The sequence below is a fragment of the Pan troglodytes genome, chromosome 1 (assembly GCF_028858775.2).
Source record: "Pan troglodytes isolate AG18354 chromosome 1, NHGRI_mPanTro3-v2.0_pri, whole genome shotgun sequence".
Taxonomy (NCBI): domain Eukaryota; kingdom Metazoa; phylum Chordata; class Mammalia; order Primates; family Hominidae; genus Pan; species Pan troglodytes.
Window position 1 is genome coordinate 223,391,119 of NC_072398.2, and position 22,591 is coordinate 223,413,709.

General features: G+C 41.1%; 1 protein-coding gene across 12 annotated transcripts in view; it reads left to right on the plus strand.

Annotated features, from left to right (window-relative positions):
- The window catches only part of RERE (arginine-glutamic acid dipeptide repeats), a 464,385-nt gene that overhangs the window by 202,625 nt on the left and 239,169 nt on the right, over nucleotides 1-22,591 (plus strand). For 7 of the 12 annotated variants that reach the window (XM_001159509.7, XM_054662477.2, XM_054662484.2 and 4 more), the window contains one exon: nucleotides 3,011-3,136. The exons of the other annotated variants lie outside the window; for them this stretch is intronic. In XM_001159509.7, the coding sequence (XP_001159509.2) occupies nucleotides 3,011-3,136 (126 nt within the window). The remainder of the gene's footprint in view (nucleotides 1-3,010; nucleotides 3,137-22,591) is intronic. 12 annotated transcript variants of the gene reach the window in all.

Sequence of the window (22,591 nt, forward strand, 5' to 3'; positions counted from 1 at the left end):
ATGATGATTTGTTTCTGTGTGACACATCAGTTGTTTCTGTTTTTGTTTTTGACAGTCCTTCAAGGTAGGCCTGCAAAATTGAGTATTTCTTTCTATAGCTCCTTCTTCTCTTTACTTTCTTGGCTTGTACCATATAAAAAGGTCAGTATCACCCAGTTACACCTTTGTGACTTGTTGTGTAGTGTTGGATAATGAAGTGAAAACTTTACATTAAAGTTCGTTATCAAGTATTTTCAGCTATTATATCCAAGGACCAAGTGGCCTTTTCACATACAAATTTGTGATTTCTAATTTTGTTTAATTCTTTAAGAGGCAAGAGGTAGGATGGAATTCTTTTTTTTTTTTTTGGAGACAGAGTTTCACTCTTGTCACCCAGGCTGGAGTGCAATGGCACGATCTCAGCTCTTTTCCAGCCTCCGCCTCTGGGTTCAAGCGATTCTCCTGCCTCAGCCTCCCAAGTAGCTGGAATTACAGACACCTGCCACCACCCGCGGCTATGTTTTTGTATTATTAGTAGAGACGGGGTTTCACTACATTGGCCAGGCTGGTCTTGAACTCCTGACCTTGTGATCCGCCCGCCTCAGCCTCCCAAAGTGTTGGGATTACAGGCATGAACCACCGCATCAAGCAAGATGGAATTCTTTAGCCCTGAGTTTGGTGGACTGAGTCAGAGGAGGTTGTATATCTATACTCCCCTCCCGCCACAATTATGGAGTAATGGTATTGAAAGTTTTTTGAACCACCACATCCTTTTTGCATGATATTGATGTCAACCTCTAAATGGACAGGGTGGTATTAACATAAGTGGAAATCAAAATGAGGCCTTGGGAATAAATAATCCCAGCATTTTGCTGGCCCCATTTTCTGAGCTTCCCAGCAATTTGTCTTCACTTGTGGCTGCCAGTCAGGGTCGGGCACTTGGGATTTTAAGTTTTAGTGTTTAACTACTACTGTGAGGTTGGGTAATTCATTTTCTTCTAATTTACTTGGGTCAAGGGACTCTAAGAAACTATTGAAAAAGTTTTGTTTAATTATATATATTTCCATAAAATATATTTCTGAAAATGTTACTTACTAAAATTGTTATCTATATGTGAAATTTTTTTCAATGCAGAAAACTCTAGGTATTCTAATTTTAAAGGAGCTTAAGAAAGGTTGAGACAATCTGATATTTGCAGCCATCTACTGTGCAAGAATATTGGTAAAGTCTTGTTCAAACTTAATTCTTTTCCATTGGAAATTTGTAATTTGTATGTATATATGGATGCTTGCATTAAGAACCAACTCAATAGTCCAAGAAAAACCTGTTAGAAGTACTAAAAAAAAATTAGGGAAACAGATACTGTCAAAGTTTTCTCATTTCGTATGTGAGAACAATGACTTGTTTTGAAAAAAATGCCTTTTTAAAATGCATAAAATGTTTTAATAATTACTTGAACTATTTGCATGTTTAAAATAATGCCAAAGTGTCTGGAAATGCTTTACCAGGTGTTTTTGATTTAAAACCCTTAATTTGAATGTAAGGATTTGAGTGGTTTGGGCAGTCATATTCCTAGTGGAAGAGATTATCCAGAAGTCCATTTTTATTTTGATGCTTCTGGCAAAAAATATTGAATATGCTGTACATTCAAATGTACAATTGAATCTTTAATTTGGAGTTTGCAGTGTTGGTGATGGTGGGGAGAAGGTGTGTGGTGAGAAGGTTGTGGCTACTGACACTCTGTCAGCTATACTGTCACTGAGGCCATGAGAATCAGGGACTGACTGCACAGATATTTTAGTGTAGATCCCAGGATGTACTCTAGATGGTCATCTTTAGAAAAAGAAAAGAAAATGATCATGATAAAACATTCTGAACATTAGCTTATTTTCCTGGTATTTGTTTTGTTTTGTGTGTGTGTGTGTGTCTATGTGTAGGGAGCTTAAGAGACTTACAAAAATAGATAATGAAATATATTAAAATCTTTGTTTACAGAAAGTTGTTAATTGTTCTTTGCTTTTCAAAGGGAATTATGTGTAACAGGACACCCTAATAATGATCTAATATTAAAAGGTTGTTCATCTGTAATTTTTAGACAACCGTAAGACAGGTTCTTATAGAAGTATTGGGATTTTATGGATTTTTTTTAGTTCATTCAAAACCACATGAAATTGGTTTAAAAATGTTATGTGCTGTCTAAAATATTTGAAAAGGAACATATTCAAACTGTTATCTGAGGTACACTGTGCTAGCTTTCAGAAGTTGCTCTATAGTCTTTTTTTCCCTGGTTTTTAAATGTTTTCAAAGTTAATTTTAAAAAGACACGTGATACATACTAAACTAGTTTTGCCTATAAAAATAAGTAATGTCTTTCTGGAACTTTATGCTCTGTGCCTATTCATTATACTCACCTTGTGGGCGTTTGGAGAAAATTATAACTCATGTGAATGTTGTCTTTTTCCCTCTGTTTTGGGGCCTTTGTCTATTTACTTTGCCTTCAGCTTTACACAGTTAAACTTGAACTTTGAGAAAATGGCAGGGCCTTTCTTTGGCCACCCAAATGCCCTATTTCCTTATTAAGTACATGTCTTATGTCTCTAGCTTCTGTCATTAGAAACTCTTCTGAAAGCTCAGTTTGTCCACTTGTGATTCATTTTATGGTTGTGTTTATCTGACACCATTGCATTTCTGTTTTTATTATAAGCGTAGCATGTTGCTGTTAACTGTGCTTTGGCACTATCTCACATCTTAACTTGGTTATTTTGAGGGGCACACACCATACTGCTTTATGATAGGACCTGGATTAAAGTGTGGAGCCAGAAGGGTCATACGTTTGTTCACACTGAAATAAGGTAACAGCTTTGATTAATGCAAAAAGGTTAACTTTAGTGGTAGAACAAATTATCTGAGGTTTCAGAGGTCATCTGCTAAAGAGTTTTTGCAGATACCGACTTGTGTGCTGCGTGCCCCTAATAACCAGGGCATGATGGGGCATTGGGCACGTTAACTTAAAACTGTTTTCTTTTTTAGGTCCACAACTCCCAGGCCTGTTGCAGATCTCCAACTCCTGCTTTGTGTGACCCCCCAGCATGCTCTCTGCCGGTGGCATCACAGCCACCACAGCATCTTTCTGAAGCCGGGAGAGGGCCTGTAGGGGTAAGGAGAATCCCGTTTTTAAAAGCTATCAGTATTTTATATCCCATAGGGTATAAAATAGGAATATTAGTCCCTCCCCAGAGCCCCTTTTAAAATGTGCTGTATTATATGTGTTTTTAAAGGAGTAACAAGTACATGCACAGAGGAAGCAAAATACGGGACTTGCCTTACCCCTCTAGGACAGTTCCAGAAGTTAGCGGGGTTTGGTGGAAGGGTATTTTGGCACCAGCAGAGAGCATGCTGGGCTGCTGCAAGGAGCAGGAGCTGGCAATCAGCAGCGAGTATGGATGTTGGCAACTGAAATGGGGAAAAAAGGGGGTAAGTTTGAGTTCAAGTGTGGAATGTGCGTTTCCCCAGGCTCATTGGGACTCATGGCCCACCAATCTAAACTATTTTGGGTGTTGTCCTCTCGGGTGACATTTTGTAGGGTGTTGCTCAGAAATAGCGAGGCTTTTCTCCAGTGCTAGATGCAGAATATGCCCTTCAAGAGGCTTGGGTCGGGCTGTAGCTATACTTCTTAACAGCTATCCCTTGGTTATTCGTCTGTTACTAGTGGTGGTCCTGAGGGATGTGTAAGAGGCAGCAGGATGAAGTATCTGTAGTGCTTTATCCCTTAAAACACAGGGACCCATGTGGGTGATCATAGGGGTTATTATCGTTTAGTACATCTCCCTTTTTAGGAAAGTTCACACTTGTCTTCCTTTTTTTTCCTGTAATGGTAGGACTTAATGGAGGATTTAATGGTAGTGTTTTCTGAAAGTCGAGTATTTATTATTCTGAATGAATAGTGGGTTAATATGAAAGAAGTGTGGTTGCAGTTAAGCATTGACGTCAGTGTAAAGAAGTGACTGTGGCACCCCAGTTCATACTGAATTAGCAAATAATACAAAAGGATAGCAAGCTCTCTCACACTTAGACACACACAATGCAAGATACTGTCAATATATGGTGAGTTGTTCAGTTGCAGTATAGAATATTAATATCTTGGGTCGAAGAAAAGAAAGTGCTCCAGATGGGCTGTGGCACTTGGGGAAGTTCTGTGAGGGTGGGTAGGTTTTGAGGAGCTGGGTATGTTTTTCACACATCAATAAGAAGTGGATAGGCAGAGTGTAGGAGCCTTCCAGGTGTACATGGCAGCCTGTCCTTATAAGCAACACAGGCAGTGAGGCTGACGAGTCTGGGAGTTGTGAGAGGATGACCCGCAGGACGTCACTGAAGAGCACAGGTTAGTGGATTTGGGGAGGCAGATGTGGAGATATAAAATGGGGCTAGATTATAGAGGATCTTCAAAGTTAGCAAAGTTAAGATTTTGTGTAATAGGCAGTAGAGAGCTTGTGTAAGCTTTTTTATTCTAGGCAAGCCATCTTGCAGGCCACTGCTTAAGAAGATTGACTGTAGCAATTTGCAGTGTGGAACGGGGAAAGATGGTGAAAGTTCCAAGTAGAAGGCTAGGGCCGCCATTCATGGGTAAGATGAAGAGGACCAAGACAGTAGAGATGATATATTGATAATTGTAACCAAATCAGGAGTAATTGTTGCAACAGCATAACACGTTTACATATTTGCTGATGTAATTACTCAAGGGTCATACCAAAAAAAGGGGTGGGGGTTTCACATTATGGAAACCTTGGAATTCTCTGTCTTACAGTGGAAGACAGAACCCAGTGTAGTATAGATAAAAGTCTAATTTTAATTCCCAGAGAAAGACTGACATCTTACGGGACAAATTAGTAGATTCCCAATGTGACTACCTACTTTTAAAGCTTCAGCCTTTACCAATTACCAATATGTCTTATTTACCGATATGTCTTATTTCCACATATATCTAAAAAGTAGATTGTACTTTCAGGCTGATATTTTCTTAATCAATGTGGATGCTATTATTAATACTTTTATTTACTGTAATACTCACCGGATTTGCTGAATGGATTTTAAGTCTTCACCATAATAACATTATTTTTTTTGTAAACTTTTTATATTAGAATTAATGATTAGTATTTATTTTTTAGCAATAAAAATATTTGTGTCTACTGATGATTTAAATAAGTTCATGACTGGTGGAGCACTTGGGTACATTATATGTAGGTGTAAGAGATTCTGTAGTGAGAGGATAAATCTTCTTTCACTCAAGATGATGCTACATAAAGCTAACTGTATTGATTGTTCTTTAATGATGCTTTGTGCTGCCAAAGTCATTTGAGCTGGATCTGAATCAGATCCAGTTGGCAAAGCTTCCCCATATGTGGAGCTCTCATAAATCCTGCAGGCACACAGATCTAATACAGTGTAATGAGAGAGCTGCTGGGAGAAAAAATTGATTACAGGGTTGCAGACAATATCATTAACATTTCTTGCCATGATACACCAGATGTCTTCCCTAATAGACTATTTTTGTTAATTTAGTTTTTATAGGATAGCATTGATTGCATCATAATTTAACTTTCTTTGCATATTCAGGTATATGTGATCTGTGTTTCTACACTAATGATGGAATAAACATCAGATTTAATTTTGTAAGTTTTAACTTATCTGTTCATTTTTCTATCTGCTGGAGAGGCAACATTTTTACTTGTACTGAGAATCTGTTAGCTTGGATGTTTTCTAGTAAAAAGTACTGTGTTCAGTGGTGGGGAGGGAGTAGTGAGGGAGGTAGGAAGGCAAAGATAACATTGCCCAGAACCTCCCTAAACTGGTCAGAAATGATTCTACCCGCCAGCTGATTTACATAGAGGCCACGTGGCACCATGACAGAGGCTCTAGCCAAAGCAGGAAAGGTGCAACCTTTCAAGGGGACATACGTGCACATTTATCTCCATTGTCAAGGGTGTGGCTCTGCAGGACAGGACTCATGTTGGCTGCACCCATCCTCTTCCTCACTAGAAGATCAAGGACTAGTGAGGATATTAGTTAGTTAGCATTTTAATTCTTTTAGCCATATCTTTTTGTGTGTTTGACCTCTTTTGAGTGGTTAACACACATAGTAGGACAGTATTGTAGGGGTGGTTTGAACTGTTTTATTTGAGTAGTGTTTTTTTGTTGTTGTTGTTTTTGTTTTGAGACAGAGTCTCACCCTGTCATGCAGGCTGGAATGCAGTGGCATGATCTCGGCTCACTGCAACCTCCACCTCTTGGGTTTAAGCGATTCTCCTGCCTCAGCCTCCTGAGTAGCTGGGGTTACAGGTGTGGGCTACCACACCTGGCTAGTTTTTGTACTTTTAGTAGAGACAGGGTTTTTTGCCTTATTGGCCAGGCTGGTCTTGAACTCCTGACCTCAAGTGATCCTCTCATCTTGGCTTCCCAAAGTGTTGGGATTACAGGTGTGAGCCACTGTACCTGGCTGTGTATGTTTTGTTGTTGTTGTTTTTTGAGACAGAGTCTTGCTCTGTCACCCAGGCTGGAGTGCAGTGGCGTGATCTCAGTTCACTGCAACCTCCGCCTCCCGGGTTCAAGCAATTCTCCTGCCTCAGCTTCCCGAGTAGCTGGGACTACAGGTGCATTCCACCACACCTGGCAATCTTTTTTGTATTTTTAGTAGAGATGGGGTTTCACTGTGTTAGCCAGTATGATCTTGACTGCCTGACCTCAGGATCCCCCCACCTAGGGCTCCCAAAGTGCTGGGATTACAGGTGTGAGCCACTGCGCCCGGTGTATGGTTTTTTGTTTTTTTTTTTTAAATCATTATTTTTGTTGTGCATTTTCCATTAGGGAACTTTTTTTCTTTTGACATGTTTCTTGGTAACATAGGATATGTTAATTAACCTTTCTAACTCTTAGTTTTCTCACTTGTAGTATGGGTGTAATAATACTACTATCTATGACAAAGGGTTGTTGCAAAAATTAAATAAAATAATTCATTAAATTTCTTAGCACCATACTTAGCATATAGCAAGCATACATTAAGCATTGTCTATTATCCTGTAAGACTTGAATTATACAAATTCTGGTCATTCTTTTTTTATTTATTTATTTTTTGAGATGGAGTCTTGCTCTGTCGCCCAGAGCAATGTCTGGAGTGCAATGGCGCGGTCTTGGCTCATTGCACCTCTGCCTCCCGGGTTCAAGCGATTCTCCTGCCTCAGCCTCTGGAGTAGCTGGGATTACAGGCGTCCACCACCATGCCTGGCTAAGTTTTGTATTTTTAGTAGAGATAGGGTTTCACCATGTTGGCCAGGCTGGTCTCGAACTGCTGACCTTGTGATCTGCCCGCCTCGGCCTCCCAAAGTGCTGGGATTACAGGCGTGAGCCACTGTGCCCAGCCCAAATTCTCGTCATTCTTAATCTGAAATCCATAAAGTCTCTTGAGTTTAGAGGGTCTGTGAACATCCTGAAATTGCTGGCAAAATCTCCTATATATGTACATTTTTCTGGAAAGAGGATCTATACTTTTTGACTAGGGATGCTAATCAGTAGATTGCTTAGGTGTTGAAAATAATTTAAAAGTTAAGATTAAAAACAGTGAAGGTTCTGCTGTTTGTCATTTAAAACCTCAAATCAGCCCGGACATGATGGCTCACGCCTGTAATCCCCAGCACCTTGGGAGGCTGGGGCGGTTGGGTCACTTGAGCTCAGGAGTTCAAGACTGGCCGGACAACATGGTGAAATCCCATCTCTGCAAAAAAATGAAAAATTATCTGGGTGTGATGGCATGTGTCTGCAGTCCCAGCTACTCAGGAGGCTGAGGTGGGAGGCTCGATTGAACTCAGTCAAACCAGTGTTAATAGAGTTATTTTTGCTGAAGTAAGGCACTTACCATTAGTAAGTATCACTTCTAACATTAGTGCTTTCCATGCTTGATACTATAGTACCATTTAAGAATTAAAAATGAAAATTTATTATAAAATGCTCTTTTGGAAATGCTGATTGTATTACTTTTGTTACCTACTTGTTGCTTAGAAAGAACTCCAATCTGGTTGCTTTTTTAGTGGTGCAGAAGTTTAGAGAGGCTGTATTGCTTTTTCATTATTTACTGTGGCTTCCCTGCTTTGGCATACTTCCCCATTAAGTATGCCAAAAATAACCATTGATAAAGATCATGAGAGATTGCTTTTTATATTTGATTTTAGTGAAAGATATTAAGATGGCTGGATTTTCAGAAGAATTGCTAATACAAATGTTGGGATTAATCCAGCTACCCTAAATGAAAGATGATTACTAGCTGTCGACTTATAATGTAACAAATTAAGAAAATTCTGAAAGCACCCAGCTGACCTATAATGCCAAGGCTGACTGCTACTGGCATCAGAGAACCCAGCTGGGCCTGCTTTCAGCTCTGTTCCTTTCACCTGGAGCAGTTGTTGTGTCTGCTTTCCCGTAAAAGCTAATTGTCAGTTAATTTATTCCTTTTTTTTTTTTGGGAGACAGGGTCTTGCTCTTTTGCCCAGGCTGGAGAGCAGTGGTGCAGTCTCAACTCACTGCAGCCTCCGCCTCCCGGGTTCAAGCAGTTCTCCTGCCTCGGCCTCCCGAGTAGCTGAGATTACAGGCGTGTGCCACCACACCTGGCTAATTTTTGTATTTTTAGTAGAGATGGGGTTTCACCATGTTGGCCAGGCTGATCTTGAACTCCTGACCTCAGGTGATCTCCTGCCTCGGCCTCCCAAAGTGCTGGGATTACAGGAATAAGCCACCATGCCTGACCTAATTTTTGTATTTTTAGTAGAGACAGGGTTTCACCATGTTGGCCAGGCTGGTCTCAAACTGACCTCAAGTGATCTTCCCGCCTTGGGTTCCCAAAGTGTTGGGATTACAGGCGTGAGCCACTGTGCCCAGTCAGTTTATTCTTAAGACTGTCTTTTCATCATATTCATCATCTTTTTTCCAAAAGGGGCATCAAGCCGCATTTTTAGATCACAAATATCAATAACCCTCTGCTTTTATAACTGCCTACGATTTAAATGCCTTTTTGTTTCCATAGGCCTATATTAGATTTAATGATCCTTTGCAAGTTTTATTGAGCTTCTTGTTCTTTCAGGGATAGTGCATTGCTCTTTATTACTTACAGGCACTGTTAGGACTTTCAGCCCTGCCCTTCTTGGGGTGTTTCATGTTTTGGGGTTTTTTTGTTGGTTTTACAGACAGGGTCTCACTCTGTCACCCAGGCAGGGGTGTAGTGGCACCATTCTGGCTCACTGCAGCCCCAACCTCCTGGGCTCAGGTGATTCTCCTTTCTCAGCTTCTCATGTAGCTAGGACTATAGGTATATGCTACCTAAAATTTAAAAAATTTTTAAATTTTTGTAGAGACAGGGTCTCCCTATGTTGCCCAGGCTGGTCTTGAACTCCTGGACTCAAGGGATCCTCCTGTGTCAGTACCCCAAAGTGCTAAGATTACAAAGCCACTTGGCACAGCCCTTGTTCCGTACTATTTGATTGAAAAAATATCTGAACAGCTGGGTGTGGTGGCTCATGCCTATAATCCCAGCACCTTGGGAGGCTAAGGAGAGAGGAGTGCTTGAGGCCAGGAGTTCAAGACCAGGTTGAACTGGTAAGACCAGTCTCTGACCAGACCCTGTCTCTACAGAAAGTAAAAAAAACAAAAACAAAAACGTTAGGCTGGGTGTGGTGGCTTACACCTATAATCCCAGCGCTTTGGGAGGCCGAGGTGGGTGGATCACTTGAAGTCAGGAGTTCAAGGCCAACCTGGCCAACATGGCGACACCTTGTGTCTACTAAAAATACAAAAATTAGCCAGGCGTGGTGGCGGGTGCCTGTAATCTCAGTTACTTAGGAAGTTGAGGCAGGAGAATCGCTTGAACTCAGGAGGAAGAGGTTCCAGTGAGCCGAGATCACACCACTGCACTCAAGCCTGGGCAACAGAGCCAGACTCCATCTCAAAAAAAAAAAAAAAAAAAAAAAAAAAAGCCAGATATGGTGTTGTGTGGCTGTGGTAGTACCAGGCTCCTAGTACCAGCTACTTGGGAGGCTGAGGCAGGAGGATTACTTGAACTCAGAAGTTCAAGGTTACAGTGAGCCGAGATCACACCACTGCACTGCAGCCTTGACGACAGAGCGAGACTCCGTCTCAAAAAAAAAAAAAAAAAAAAAAAAAAAAAAAAAAAAAAAAAGAAGTATATATAAAAACAAATATGCGGGGCTTCTTCTAGGCTTTATTTTTAGCAATAGAATTGCCAGAGACATTTCAGGCCATGGAAGTAAGCTTGTGGTTTTACTTATTCTAACTTTGTTTTTAGGATATCATAGTATTTTTTGATGGGAATATCTTTTTTTTTTTTTTTTTTTTTGGAGACAGGGTCTCTCCCTGTGTCACCCAGGCTGGAGTGCAGTGGCCTGATAATGGCTCACTGCAGCCTCAACCTCCCAGTCGCAGATGATCCTCCTACCTCAGCCTCCTGAGTAGCCGGGAATACAGGCGCCTGCCACCATACCCAGCTAATTTTTAAATTTTTTTAGAGACGGGGCTTTGCCACATTGCCCAGGCTGGTCTCGAACTCTTGGACTCAAGGAATTCGCCTGCCTCAGTCTCTGAAAGGGTTAGGGTTACAGTTGTGAGCCACTGCGTCTGGCCGGCAATATCTTCTATAAATATCAAGGCCTTCAATGGAAGAAGAGATGGTACTCTTTCCCAAGGATATTAAATGTTTCTAAGGACTGGAGTGAAGTTGAAGTAATACACTTAAAGTTAATCCTTTCTTAGAGTCTATATAAATTATTATGCCTGGTGCCTGGAAGTTGCATTTTCAGTTCTTATCTTTGATCTCATGTTTTACGATTAGATCGTATCAGGTACTTTTCCCATCCCCTTAAAATGAATGTAGTTTTTCCCTCTTATCCCAAAATCTATTCTCTAAATGAAAATTTGAGAATAGAAAATCTTAGATTTTCAGCCTGTAAATAGCTTTTGTGTTCTTTTTTAGGAACTAGCAACCTATTTTCAAGAACCATGCTGTGTTAAAGGACAGAAGTTTGTGTCCTTTAAATCATGCTAGCTGATTTAAAGTTTGTTACTCTATTCCTCCCACCTTTTGGCTTTTCCCTCCTCATCCCATTGACATTCTTAAGATGGAAGGAAAAAGGCCTATTTTTTAGCTTGATTAAAACTTAATAGCTGAAGTAACCAAAACATTCATAAAATGAGGAGATTGAAACTGCTTACAGATATAATTTTTCTCTGGAGCATCCTAAATATTTATTCCTTGGTAATTTTTTTTTTAAAGTATGTATATTAGTACTCCTAGCCATTAGTAAATTTTAGTTATAGCTTTCCTCCCTTTCACTTAAATTTCCTGGAACATGAATTGGAAAATTTTTAAAATTTAGAATCTGTCTTGAATTTTTTGAGGTGACAGCTAGGTAGACGTTAAAAGTAGATAGAATTTTTAAATCTTGAAAATAGAAATTATATTAAAAATGTTCTTTGTCACCTGTATCTGGAAGTTTGAAAGGTCATGTAATTTCAACCATATTACATGGTAATTGGTGGAAAATAGTTGGATACTAGCTTCACCTATGTAATGTAAAACTTTGGTATTGGCTGGGTGTGGTAACCCATGCCTGTAATCTCAACACTTTGGGCAGCCAAGACTGGAGGATTGCTTGAACCTAGGGGTTTGAGACCAGCCTGGGCAACAAAGAAAGACCTTGTTTCTACAAAAAATTAAAAAGTTATCTGCTACTTTTAGGGCTGAGGTGGGAGGATTGTTTGAGCCCAGGAGGCTGAGGCTGCAGTGCGCTATAATCATGCCACTGTATTCCAGCCTGGGTGACAGAGTGAGACGCTGTCTCAAAAAAAAAAAAAAAAAAAGTTTGGTATTTAACACTTAAATTTGTTTTCTGCTGCCAGTAATGTAGATAATCTATTATCACTTTTTTTAGGGGTTTTTTTTTTTTTTTTGGAAATGGGGTCTTGCTCTGTTGCCCAGGCTGGAGTGCAATGGCATGATTTTGGCATGATCACCTGCCTCCCGGATTCAGGTGATTCTCCTGCCTCAGCTTCCCAAGTAGCTGGGATTACAGTCACGCGCCACGACACCTGGCTAATTTTTGTATTTTTAGTAGAGATGGGGTTTCACCACGTTGGCCAGGGTGGTCTCGAAGTCCTGACCTCAGGTGATCCACCCGCCTCAGCCTCCCAATCCAATCACGCTGGGATTACAGGGGTGAGCCACCGCACCCGTCCTTTAGTTACCTCTTAAAGTAAGTTGGGAAGGCCAGGCTCAGTGGCTCACATCTGTAATCCCAGCACTTTGGGAGGCTGAGGCAGGTGGATCACGAGGTCAGGAGATTGAGACCATCCTGGATAACACGATGAAACCCCATCTCTACTAAAAATACAAAAAATTAGCAGGGCATGGTGGCACGTGCCTGTAGTCCCAGCTACTTGGGAGGCTGAAGCAGGAGAATCGCTTGAATCAGGGAGGTGGAGGTTGCAGTGAGATCGTGCCATTGCACCCCAACCTGGGCGACAGAGCGAGACTCCGTCTTGTGGGAAAAAAAAAGAAAAAATTTGGGAAAGAGTTGATTTGTCCTGTTTTTCAAGGGAATAACTGTAGATTTCACTTTACTGAAATTAGTTAGAGACATTGTTATATTGACTGACAAGAGATTTCGTGGTACAATTTCCCACTGATCCATTAGGATTACGAAAAATTATCAGCTGTATGGGTGGCAAACACTTTTCTTGAGATTTTTCTTCAGTAAGATAAACCTCAATTCCAAGCATCACAGATTTTCTTGAAGCAGAAACTGTGCCTTACAAAAGTTTAGCACAGAAGCAGGTGTTCTATGTAGTAATGGAAGGGTTTAGAAATTGTTGTGTGGTCAGTTGTTTGGACTTCAGAATGCATTTCTCTATAAACATAAACAGGTTTTTTTTTGGCAAGTTCGTAAATGCTAGTTTGAATTTGTAATGTAGAGAAATACAGAAAGATCGTTCCTTTATTGCCCACCTTACAGATATGTGGACTTCCTTCCTTCCTTCCTTCCTTCCTTCCTTCCTTCCTTCCTTCCTTCCTTCCTTCCTTCCTCCCTCCCTCCCTCCCTTCCTCCCTTCCTCCCTCTCTTCCTCCCTTCCTCCCTTCCTCCCTCCCCTCCCTCCCTCCCTCCCTCCTTCCTCCTTCCTTCCTTCCTTCCTTCCTTCCTTCCTTTTTTAAAACTCCTCAGCTTGCTATTGGCTGGTACCTCCTCTTCCCCCACAACAAAACAAAACTGAAAACCACCCGACCTCCTCTGTGTGGAGATGGAGCTCTGCCTCTGCCCTCCTTTCAGAGGCCTCTGCCTCATCCTTTTCCATTTCCTATCCCACCTCTACCTCTTAACACGTCTCAGCCTGCTGTCTATTCTTTTTGGTTTTTGTTTTTAACTTTCTATTTGAAAATAATTTCAGACTTACAGAGAAGTTGAAAGAGTAGTTCAGGGAACTGCAGTATACCCTTCCCCCAGATCATGGAGGTAGTTAAAAAACCTCACGTTTTTACTGTTAAAAATCATAGTATCCGTTTGAATCATGTTGGTTACCCATTGACTAGTTGTACGATCAGGTGACTTAATCTTTCAGAGTCCCACTGTCTTCACATGTAAGATGAGAATACTGATTCATTTGTTCCAGAGTCAAACCCAGGAATCCATACTCCTTTGAAGCACTTCTCAGGAGATTCTGATGGGTGGCCAGCATTAGCAAATGAAGGCTTGTCCCCAACTCCAGTAACCAGTGTAAAAGCAGATCTGATCTTGTCCTTTGCAGGATGTGGAACTTCTTCTTTTTTCTTTTCTTTTTTTTTTTTTTGAGACGGGGTCTCGCTTTGTCACCCACCTAGAGTACAGTGGCATGTTCAGCGCTCACTACAGCCTCGGCCTCTCTGTCTCAACCTCCTGAGTAGCTGGGACTACAGGCACGGGCCACCATGCCCTGCTAATTTTAAAATTTTTTGTAAAGACAGGGTCTCCTCCTTATGTTGCTTACGTTCAGGATGTGGAACTTCTGATGCAGTTCCAGGGTCTTTCATGTTTTTGAAACTTGAGTATGTTTACTTCAAAAATAGTTTTTGTGTTCTTCTATATTACTTAATTTCCTCCCTTCCCCAATACACAAATTAGGTATAATTTGTGTGCTTATATCCCTAATGCAGCTATAAAAGGCAGTTTATAAATTAATTTCAAACCAAACTACAAAACCAATAAAGTTCTGACTACCAACATTAATTTAATAGACTGGGCGATGATGTTGTTGTGAAATAAGTAGCCGCTTGTGATGTAACTGTTACTGCTTCCTTATGGCCCATGTTCTTGGATGCTGAGATGGTGCCTGGTTTGTGTAGACGGCTGGATTCCTTGTAATGACTCGGTTTTCCTGTTGCTTTTCTTTCAGTTATTGCCACTCAGAAACCATCAGTGTAAATACAGCTTGCCATGAAGTGACTTTGCCTTTGTTTGGCATAAATGTGCCCTTGGCACATTGAGGTCATCTTGTTTATTTACCAGCTTGTGATAATTATGGTAGTACTACTTAGTTATATGTAAACTTAGAGCCAAAATCTTGTGCCTCTGAACTCTATTAATGAAGTTGTAAAACATGTAATTCCAAAATTGGATGTTAAAAATATTAAGGTATACATTGAAATGAAAAATAAAAATGAGCCTCTCCTCTCCACCTCCCACTTCCAGTCATCTCTCGCTTCTGCCTGAGAGGCGCTGTCAGCCAGCATCATTCTCACATCATGCCTCTGTATGTGTCTGTCCTCTTAGCTAGATTAAGAGAAGGGGCTGTGTTTCATTCACCTTTTTGTCCCCAGTGTCTGGAACAGTTCCTGGTTCAGAGAAATTGTCCCCATCCATTGTATTGATAGTTTGTTTTAATTACAAGACAGAAAAGTCAGATTGATTTTTTTTTTTTTAAATCAGATGAAGAAAGATTTCTTTTAAACAAATAAATTAAATGCATGGGACTGTTAACACAAAGGATAGCACTTAATACTGTCAAGAGAAAGATTGGCCAATACTAGCCAGAAAAATCTGCTGTGTGTAAGTTTTTTGGTTTTGTTTTTGTTTTTTAAAAAGGAAGTGACTGTTGGGTGTCTCTCCACCTTGCTTTCTACCTGCCTTGTAAAGGAGAGGGGCACGAAACCAAACAAGTATTCCTGGCTATAGTTTTAGTAATTTTAGTGGGTAGACATCGGTATATAGCTCAAGTTTAGTTTTTTTTTTTTTCTTTTTTTTTCCCCCTGAACTATTGGAATTCTTATGGGCTTCTATAACTTATAAAACATATACATGCATATAAATTTTCCAGTGAACATAGCATGAGGCTGTTTTATTATGTTTTGCTTTTCCTTTTTTTTTTTTTTTGAGATGGAGTCTAACTCTTGTCACTAGGCTGGAGTGCAGTGGCGCAGTCTCAGCTCACTGGAGCCTTCACCTCCCAGGTTCAAGTGATTCTTCTGCCTCAGCCTCCCGAGTAGCTGGGACTACAGGCGCCCGCCACCACGCCTGGCTGATTTTTTTGTATTTTTAGTAGAGACGGGGTTTCACCATGTTGGCCAGGATGGTCTCGATCGCTTGACCTCGTAATCCACCCACCTCGGCCTCCCAAAGTGTTGGGATTACAGGCATGAGCCACCGCACCCAGACTGCTTTTCATTTCTTTATGTTTGGCCATTATGTAATGCTGATTTTTGGCCTTTCGAATTTTTATTAGAGAGAAGGGTACTGTGCTTTTACAACAGGTAAATGATTGCCACACAAAGGGTGCGCTTTTGTTGTGAGGCTGCTGCCCTTGGTTGCAGCCTACAGACAGTGAAGTTTCTCTTCGATGCCTGATTAGAATGGAGAGCACTGCTGCACTGCCACAGGGCCTTGTAACGATGGATAGTTTGGATGGAAAGGCAGAAGGACCTAAAAAGGCAGCTGTCAAATGCCTTCGGTTCTCTCTAATAGAAGATGTGTGTGTGTGTGTGTGTGTGTGTGTTGACCTTGGACATGATGGCAGTTGGGATTAAGGTATCTCAATCCAAAGGATCATGGAAGGAAGATTGTGTGTGTGTGTGTGTGTGTGTGTGTGTGTGTGTGTGTGTGTGGTGACCTTGGACATGAAGGCAGTTGGGATTAAGGTATCTCAATCCAAAGGATCATGGAAGGATGTTTGGGAATAACATCTTAAGGCAAATTACCAGCATAAATGATTGCTCCCACCTCCCACTCTCAAACAGTCTTGTCACCACAGTGACACCCACTGTCACGTGGTCTGTACCCCCCACTCCCTGGAAGGGGGTACTAATTATTCACAGCAACAGTGATAATGGATAGTAGGGTAGTGTAACTGGATTGGGGAACATTCTCTCAGTGATGTAGTTTGATTTGTACTTGAATTAAAAAGTATTGGCTTGGCCGGGCATGGTGGCTCATCCCTGTAATCCCAGCACTTTGGGAGGCTGAGGAGGGCGGGTCACTTGAGGTCAGGAGTTGGAAACCAGCCTGGCCCACATGGTGAAACCCCGTCTCTACTAAAAATACAAAACAGCCGGGCATGGTGGCGCACGCTAGTAATCCCAGCAACTTGGGAGGCTGAGGCAGGAGAACTGCTTGAACCCAGAAGGTGGAGGTTGCAGCAAGCCGAGATCACACCACTGCACTCCAACCTGGCTGACATAGCAAGACTCTGTCTCAAAAAAAAAAAAAAAAAAAAAAAAATCTGGGAGACCGAGGCAGATGGATCACAAGGTCAGGAGATAGAGACCATCTTGGCTAACACGGTGAAACCCCGTCTCTACTAAAAATACAAAAAATTAGCCGGGCATGGTGGCGGGCGCCTGTAGTCCCAGCTACTCGGGAGGCTGAGGCAGGAGAATGGCGTGAACCCTGGAGGCAGAGCTTGCAGTGAGTCGAGATTGCACCACTGCACTCCAGCCTGGGCGACACAGCAAGACTGTCTCAAAAAAAAAAAAAAAAAAAAAAAAAGTATTGGCTTGTTTTCAGTGTAGTTTTTTCTGTGTTTTGAGTACTTTTTTAGTATTTAAAGATGCAGGGACACTTTTGAATTAATATTACTGCTAACTTTAGTATTTGGTTAATTTTCTCTGGAAGGTGGGGGACTTTCTGATCTTCCTATGTCAGGATAAGGAAATAACGACTGATTTCGCTATCACTTCCCCCTGGCTTTTTCTTTTGTTACTGGCATTGTGTTGGATATATTACAAATATCCACAGATGTCCAGAGAATTGGCACAGCTATTATTATGATTTTCAATCTGCTCTTAAGATACTGAGCAGATTTGTTAACAAACAAGTTGGAAATGCACAAAGATATCTGATGAATTGTTAAAAAATTCTTAAAGAAAAACAGCTGGCAAATGGTAATTGATAGATAGATGTGTTTAATCTGTAGGACTTGAAGTGCTGCTATGGTGTATTAGTCTGTTCTCAGGCCACTAATTAAGACATACGGAGACTGGGTGATTTTTATAAAGGAAAGAGGTTTAATGGACTCTCACAGTTCCATGTGGCTGGGTAGGCCTCACAATCATGGTGGAAGGCAAAGGAGAAGCAAAGGCACATCTTAAATGGTGGCAGACAAGAGAGTTTGGGCAGGGAAACTCCCATTTATGAAACCATCAGATCTTGTGAGACGTATTCTCTACCATGAGAACAGTGTGAGAGAAACCGCCGCCGTGATCCGTTTATCTCCACCCAGCCCCCGTCCTTGGCACGTGGGCATTATTACAGTTCAAAGTCAGATTTGGGTGGGACACAGCCAAGCATATAATATGGTTACTGTGGTTTAAGTAGGCAGACACATCTGTGAGACCAGGAGTTTCTCTACAAATGGATGAGGAATGGCACAGAATCCTAGGTGACAGTTTAAGGATTGCATGGCAGAAAAGGCTCTGTGATTAAATTCTCTGATGTTGTCACTGAGCTGTAAGGCTGGAGATAACACTGTCTCCTTCTGCTGAAAATAAGAATCAATACTCACTCCTTGATGGGCTAAATTATTAAAAAGAGCCCTTCTTACAGTGTTTCATTATCTGGGATTTGCCTCAGCTGGTGATTTGTCGGTGGCACAGGGAGATTTGTGAGGCATTTCATATTAAAATTAGTCAGTAGCCGGTGAATCCCTTTAGATAATTCTCTTCCGTTTTACAGTGCTCCTGAATAGATTTGTGATTTATTTTTGCCTAAGTAGCTTTGTGTTTTTTTGGAATTATTAAAAGAGGGTTGGACATCTATACACTTTCTTTTAACCTTGTTTTTCCTCATATTCTCTGTGTTTAACAGTTTAGTATTGGCCTTAGCAAAAAACATCAAATATATTTGCGTGGTACATTGACCTGACACTTGATTAACACACGTTGAACTTGATGTTTTTCCCCGTATGAAGGAAGTTATACAAGAAGTTGGGCTTGCTTTTTTCGTTGATTTTAACCGTGGACAGGGTTGGGGTTGTTAATTGTTAGGTGGCTGGTAGGATTTCAGCTCCTCGATTGAAAAAGAAAAACAGCCCATCTCGTGAACCTCAGTGACCAAAAGAAATGGTCACTGTGTCATTTGGGTGCTCGTCGTGTCTCATCCCAGTGTAGTGTGACAGCTAGGGAGCAAAGAGAAGGCAAGCCTCCGAGGGTAACCCCTGCCCCGCTGTCCGCCAGGCTGGGAGAAGTTCTGCAGGAGGTCCTGTCATGGGCAGTGCTTACTGGGCTTGTCAGTTGGAACAGCACAATTGCAATCTGCTGGGGGATGTTTGCAGCCTTCTGCCTTCTGTCTAAGGAGAGGTAAGACTCTCTACTTCAGTGTTTTGAAGTCAGTGCTGTGGTATATTTACATTCTGCTGGTGGAGACAGTACTGTTCATGAAAGATTTTTTGGTTCAGCCTCAGGAAGAGTATGGGCAAAGCTGTGTTAGAAGACGTTGATCTCTGTAGCAAAACCATGAGGTGAGGCTAAAGAACAGTGTAATCTCACATTTCTGCTTCCCTGAAAAACTCATCAGATTTAAAAATCCTTTTCTCTGGCATGGAGGGGAGAGGGTTGAGTGGGAAGGGAGACTGATTAACAAAGGACAGAAAGAGACAGAGGTCTTTGAAATCCAGATGGTCGACTTCTAGTAACAGAGCATTGGATGTGGTTTCTGTGTGTGGAATCCAGCCCTGGTGGGTGTCCAGCTGCCATGAGAGGCTGTGGAGTGAGGGAGGACCGTCCTGGAAGAAACAGAGTCAGGTCTGGTTCCTGTGTGAGAGTCATTGGAGAGAACCGTGCTGCCTCAGAACGGTGCAACCCACCCAGCACCCAGCTCTGTGACGTTGCTTCTGCTGGAGGGCCGGGAATGCCCTTCACGTCCCACCTGTCACCTGCTGGAGTCAGCACCATCTTCTCATAGGTGGTTAACTGTTTTCTCTTCTCTCCAGTGTGTTCCTGGTTGGTTGTTTCCTGTTTCCCCTACCAGATTCACAGCTCGTATGTTTGTTCCTGCTTAGTCCATGGGAGGGAGTCTGGGAGCAAGAGCGAGGTGGCAGTACAGCAGGCTGGCTTGCTGTACACTTTATAATTCCAGCAAGGAAATCTTTCGAATACACACTTGCATTCTGTCACAGTAATGTGGAGAACACATCTAGGGTTTTCAGCTTGTTTTATTCAGCTGCCTGGAGTAGTTAGAATTTTTCTGAGCATATTGCTTCCCCCAACCCCATGAGGCGGGAAAGAGATGTTTAGAGACGTATTTCTCTTTTAGGAAGAAATGCAGAACCACTGAGACCTGGACAACTGTTGGTCTTATTTTCTGCTTGGATGAGATACCTTCCTGCTATTTCTTAAGGAAATACAGTTATCCATCCTCACAGTCACAGCTGAATACCAGGCAGTTGGTTGAGTAGTGAGTTCTTCTGGAAGATGGACCGGAAAACTGTCAACAGGATTGATCATTAAAAAAAAAAATCCAGTGAAATGTTTATTTAAAAAATTAATTGAACTCCCTTGCTTTTAGAGACTTGACTGTTGTCCAGATCAGATCTTGTCTCGAGTGTGCACGTTCATATATAACAGGGCTGTGAATCAGACTGGGAAAGCCTGTGCTGCAGACATTCTTCCCTCCCCATGACAGCAAACACAGGACAGGGGGTTCTTAGCACGTTGTCAGATAAATTCTTTTCTATCTACGTGTTTTAATTATGGAATTTTAATGTTGATTTTCATTCTGTTTTCCAATCCCATATATTTTTTCCTTCTCATTGGCTTATTGTGTGGGTTATCATTTCAGTGACCTGGTTTGACAAGAGGCAACACAAATTTCTTTGAGAATTCAAATGTCCATTTAAAAATTAGCATCAGGGGCTGGGCACAGTGGCTCACACCTGTAATCCTGGCACTTTGGGAGGCTGAGGCAGCGGGTGGATTGCTTGAGCTCAGTAGTTCGAGACCAGCCTGGGCAACATGGCAAAACCCTGTCACTATAAATAATATAAAAATTAGCTGGGCATGGTGGCGCACACCTCTAGTCCCAGCTGCTTAGGAGGCTGAGGCCAGAGGGATCAGTTGAACCTGGGATGTTGAGGCTGCAGTGAGCCACGATCACGCCACTGCACTCTGGCCTGGGTGACAAAGGAAGTCCCTGTCTCAAAAAAAAAAAAAAAATCAGCATCAGTACAAATTAAATGATTAAGCATTTGCTGTTTTAACTACATATGAGAGAGATAACCCAGTTAACTTTTCCTTTTATTGGCTCATGCCCTGGGCATCTGTCATGTTAATGCTTTTGGCCTTTCTTAAAGATTATTAAAGGTGAAATTTCTTGCAGGTCAGGGGGGATTTGTACATGAACACCACCAGGTACCTTGTGTCAGCGCTGTTTCCAAAGATAGACACACTGTGGTAAATCTTTTCAGTTAATTCATTAGAGAAAATTGTTTTCTGGCCAGGTGTGTTAGCTCACACCTATAATCCCAGCACTTTGGGGAGTTGGAGATGGGAGGATCACTTGAGGCCAGGAGTTTGAGACCAGCCCTGGCAACTTAGCAAGACCTTGTCTCTACCAGAAAAAAAAAAAAAAAAAAAAAAAAAAAAAAAAAGCCAGGCATGGTAGCTTGTGGCTATAGTCCCAACTACTTGGGAGGCCACAGACAAGAGAATTGCTTGAGCATAGGCGGTCCAGGTTATAGTGAGCTTATGATTGTACTACTACACCCCAGCCTGGGTAACAGAGCAAGACCCTTAGTTAAATTAAAAGAGAGAGAGAAAGAGTAATTTATTTTCCTACAAACTGGGTTTGTCTGTAAGAGAAAATATCAGTGCAATTCACTGGATTTTAATGTCATATTCTGACTTGTGTCTGAGAAACCGATTGGAGATGGTTTGTATTTGGGTCAACTTTTTAAAAGACAAATCTTATGTCTCATGAATTAAGACTACATGTGTATACACAGCAAAGTGTTTATGAGGCAGAAAGCTTGCTCCTACCAGTTTCTAGAGGAGAGCCATCCTGTTTTTTGCTGCTGCTCAGCCAGCTGATTCTGAACATTCTTACTATTGGTTATTTTTGTACTCAGGGACAGCAAGCTTTTCCTATTAGGGGCCAGATCGTTTTTTCAGTTTTATTTTCTGTATGGCAACTACTCAACTTAGCCATAGACAATTTGTAAACAAATGAGCATGACTGTGTAGCCGTGTTTCAGTGAAACTTTATTTTACTGGATCACTTTATTTCTAGTGGATCAGTAGAGTCCAGGTGGTGTCTGGACATGGCCTGTGGGCCTGTAGTTCGCTGAAGCCTGAGCTGGTATAAACTTTTGGGGATTAGTGCCCTGAAGGAGTCACTCCAAAGCTTACTTGCTTTCTTCATTGTAGCCTTGTGCCTGTGTAAGGTTTGAAGGTCATTTGCAGAGTTAGTGGGAATTGCATTTCTTCTTTCCTATATTATTTGAGTTGATGCAGCCTTTTTAAAAATATATCTATATCTCTACCAATACACCCTCTAACCACTCCTCCTTCCATTAATTGTTTTTTTGTATAGTGTGCTAGTGGATAGGTATTGCAAGAACTAATTTTTACTAATGATCTTTAAGGATTTTTGTAACATGTTTAAATGCTAGGAGCAATTAAATATTGCTTAAACATGCTTTTCGTCTTTTTTCTTTGGCAGTTAGTTTGTTTCTGCAGGGAAAATATGACAGGAAAATATGTACATAATAAAATACAATTAAAATAATAATACATTAAAATAAATACATAAATACATAAATACATAAAAATACATAAAAATAAATACATAAAAATACATTAAAATAATACATAAAAATAAAACATTAATAATAAAATACATTAAAGTTTGTCCGAATTTTTCTTCTGTGTGTGTACTTTTTTACATGTTGTAACAAAATATTCAGGACAACAGAAGAGTTTTTATTGGCATTTAATGATAAATATAACTTTTCTGTTTAATATTTAACAGTTAAGTATGGATATGGACAAATGCTTTAGCATTTTTTTTTTCAGATGAAATAAAATGGTTGATACCCACATAGGCA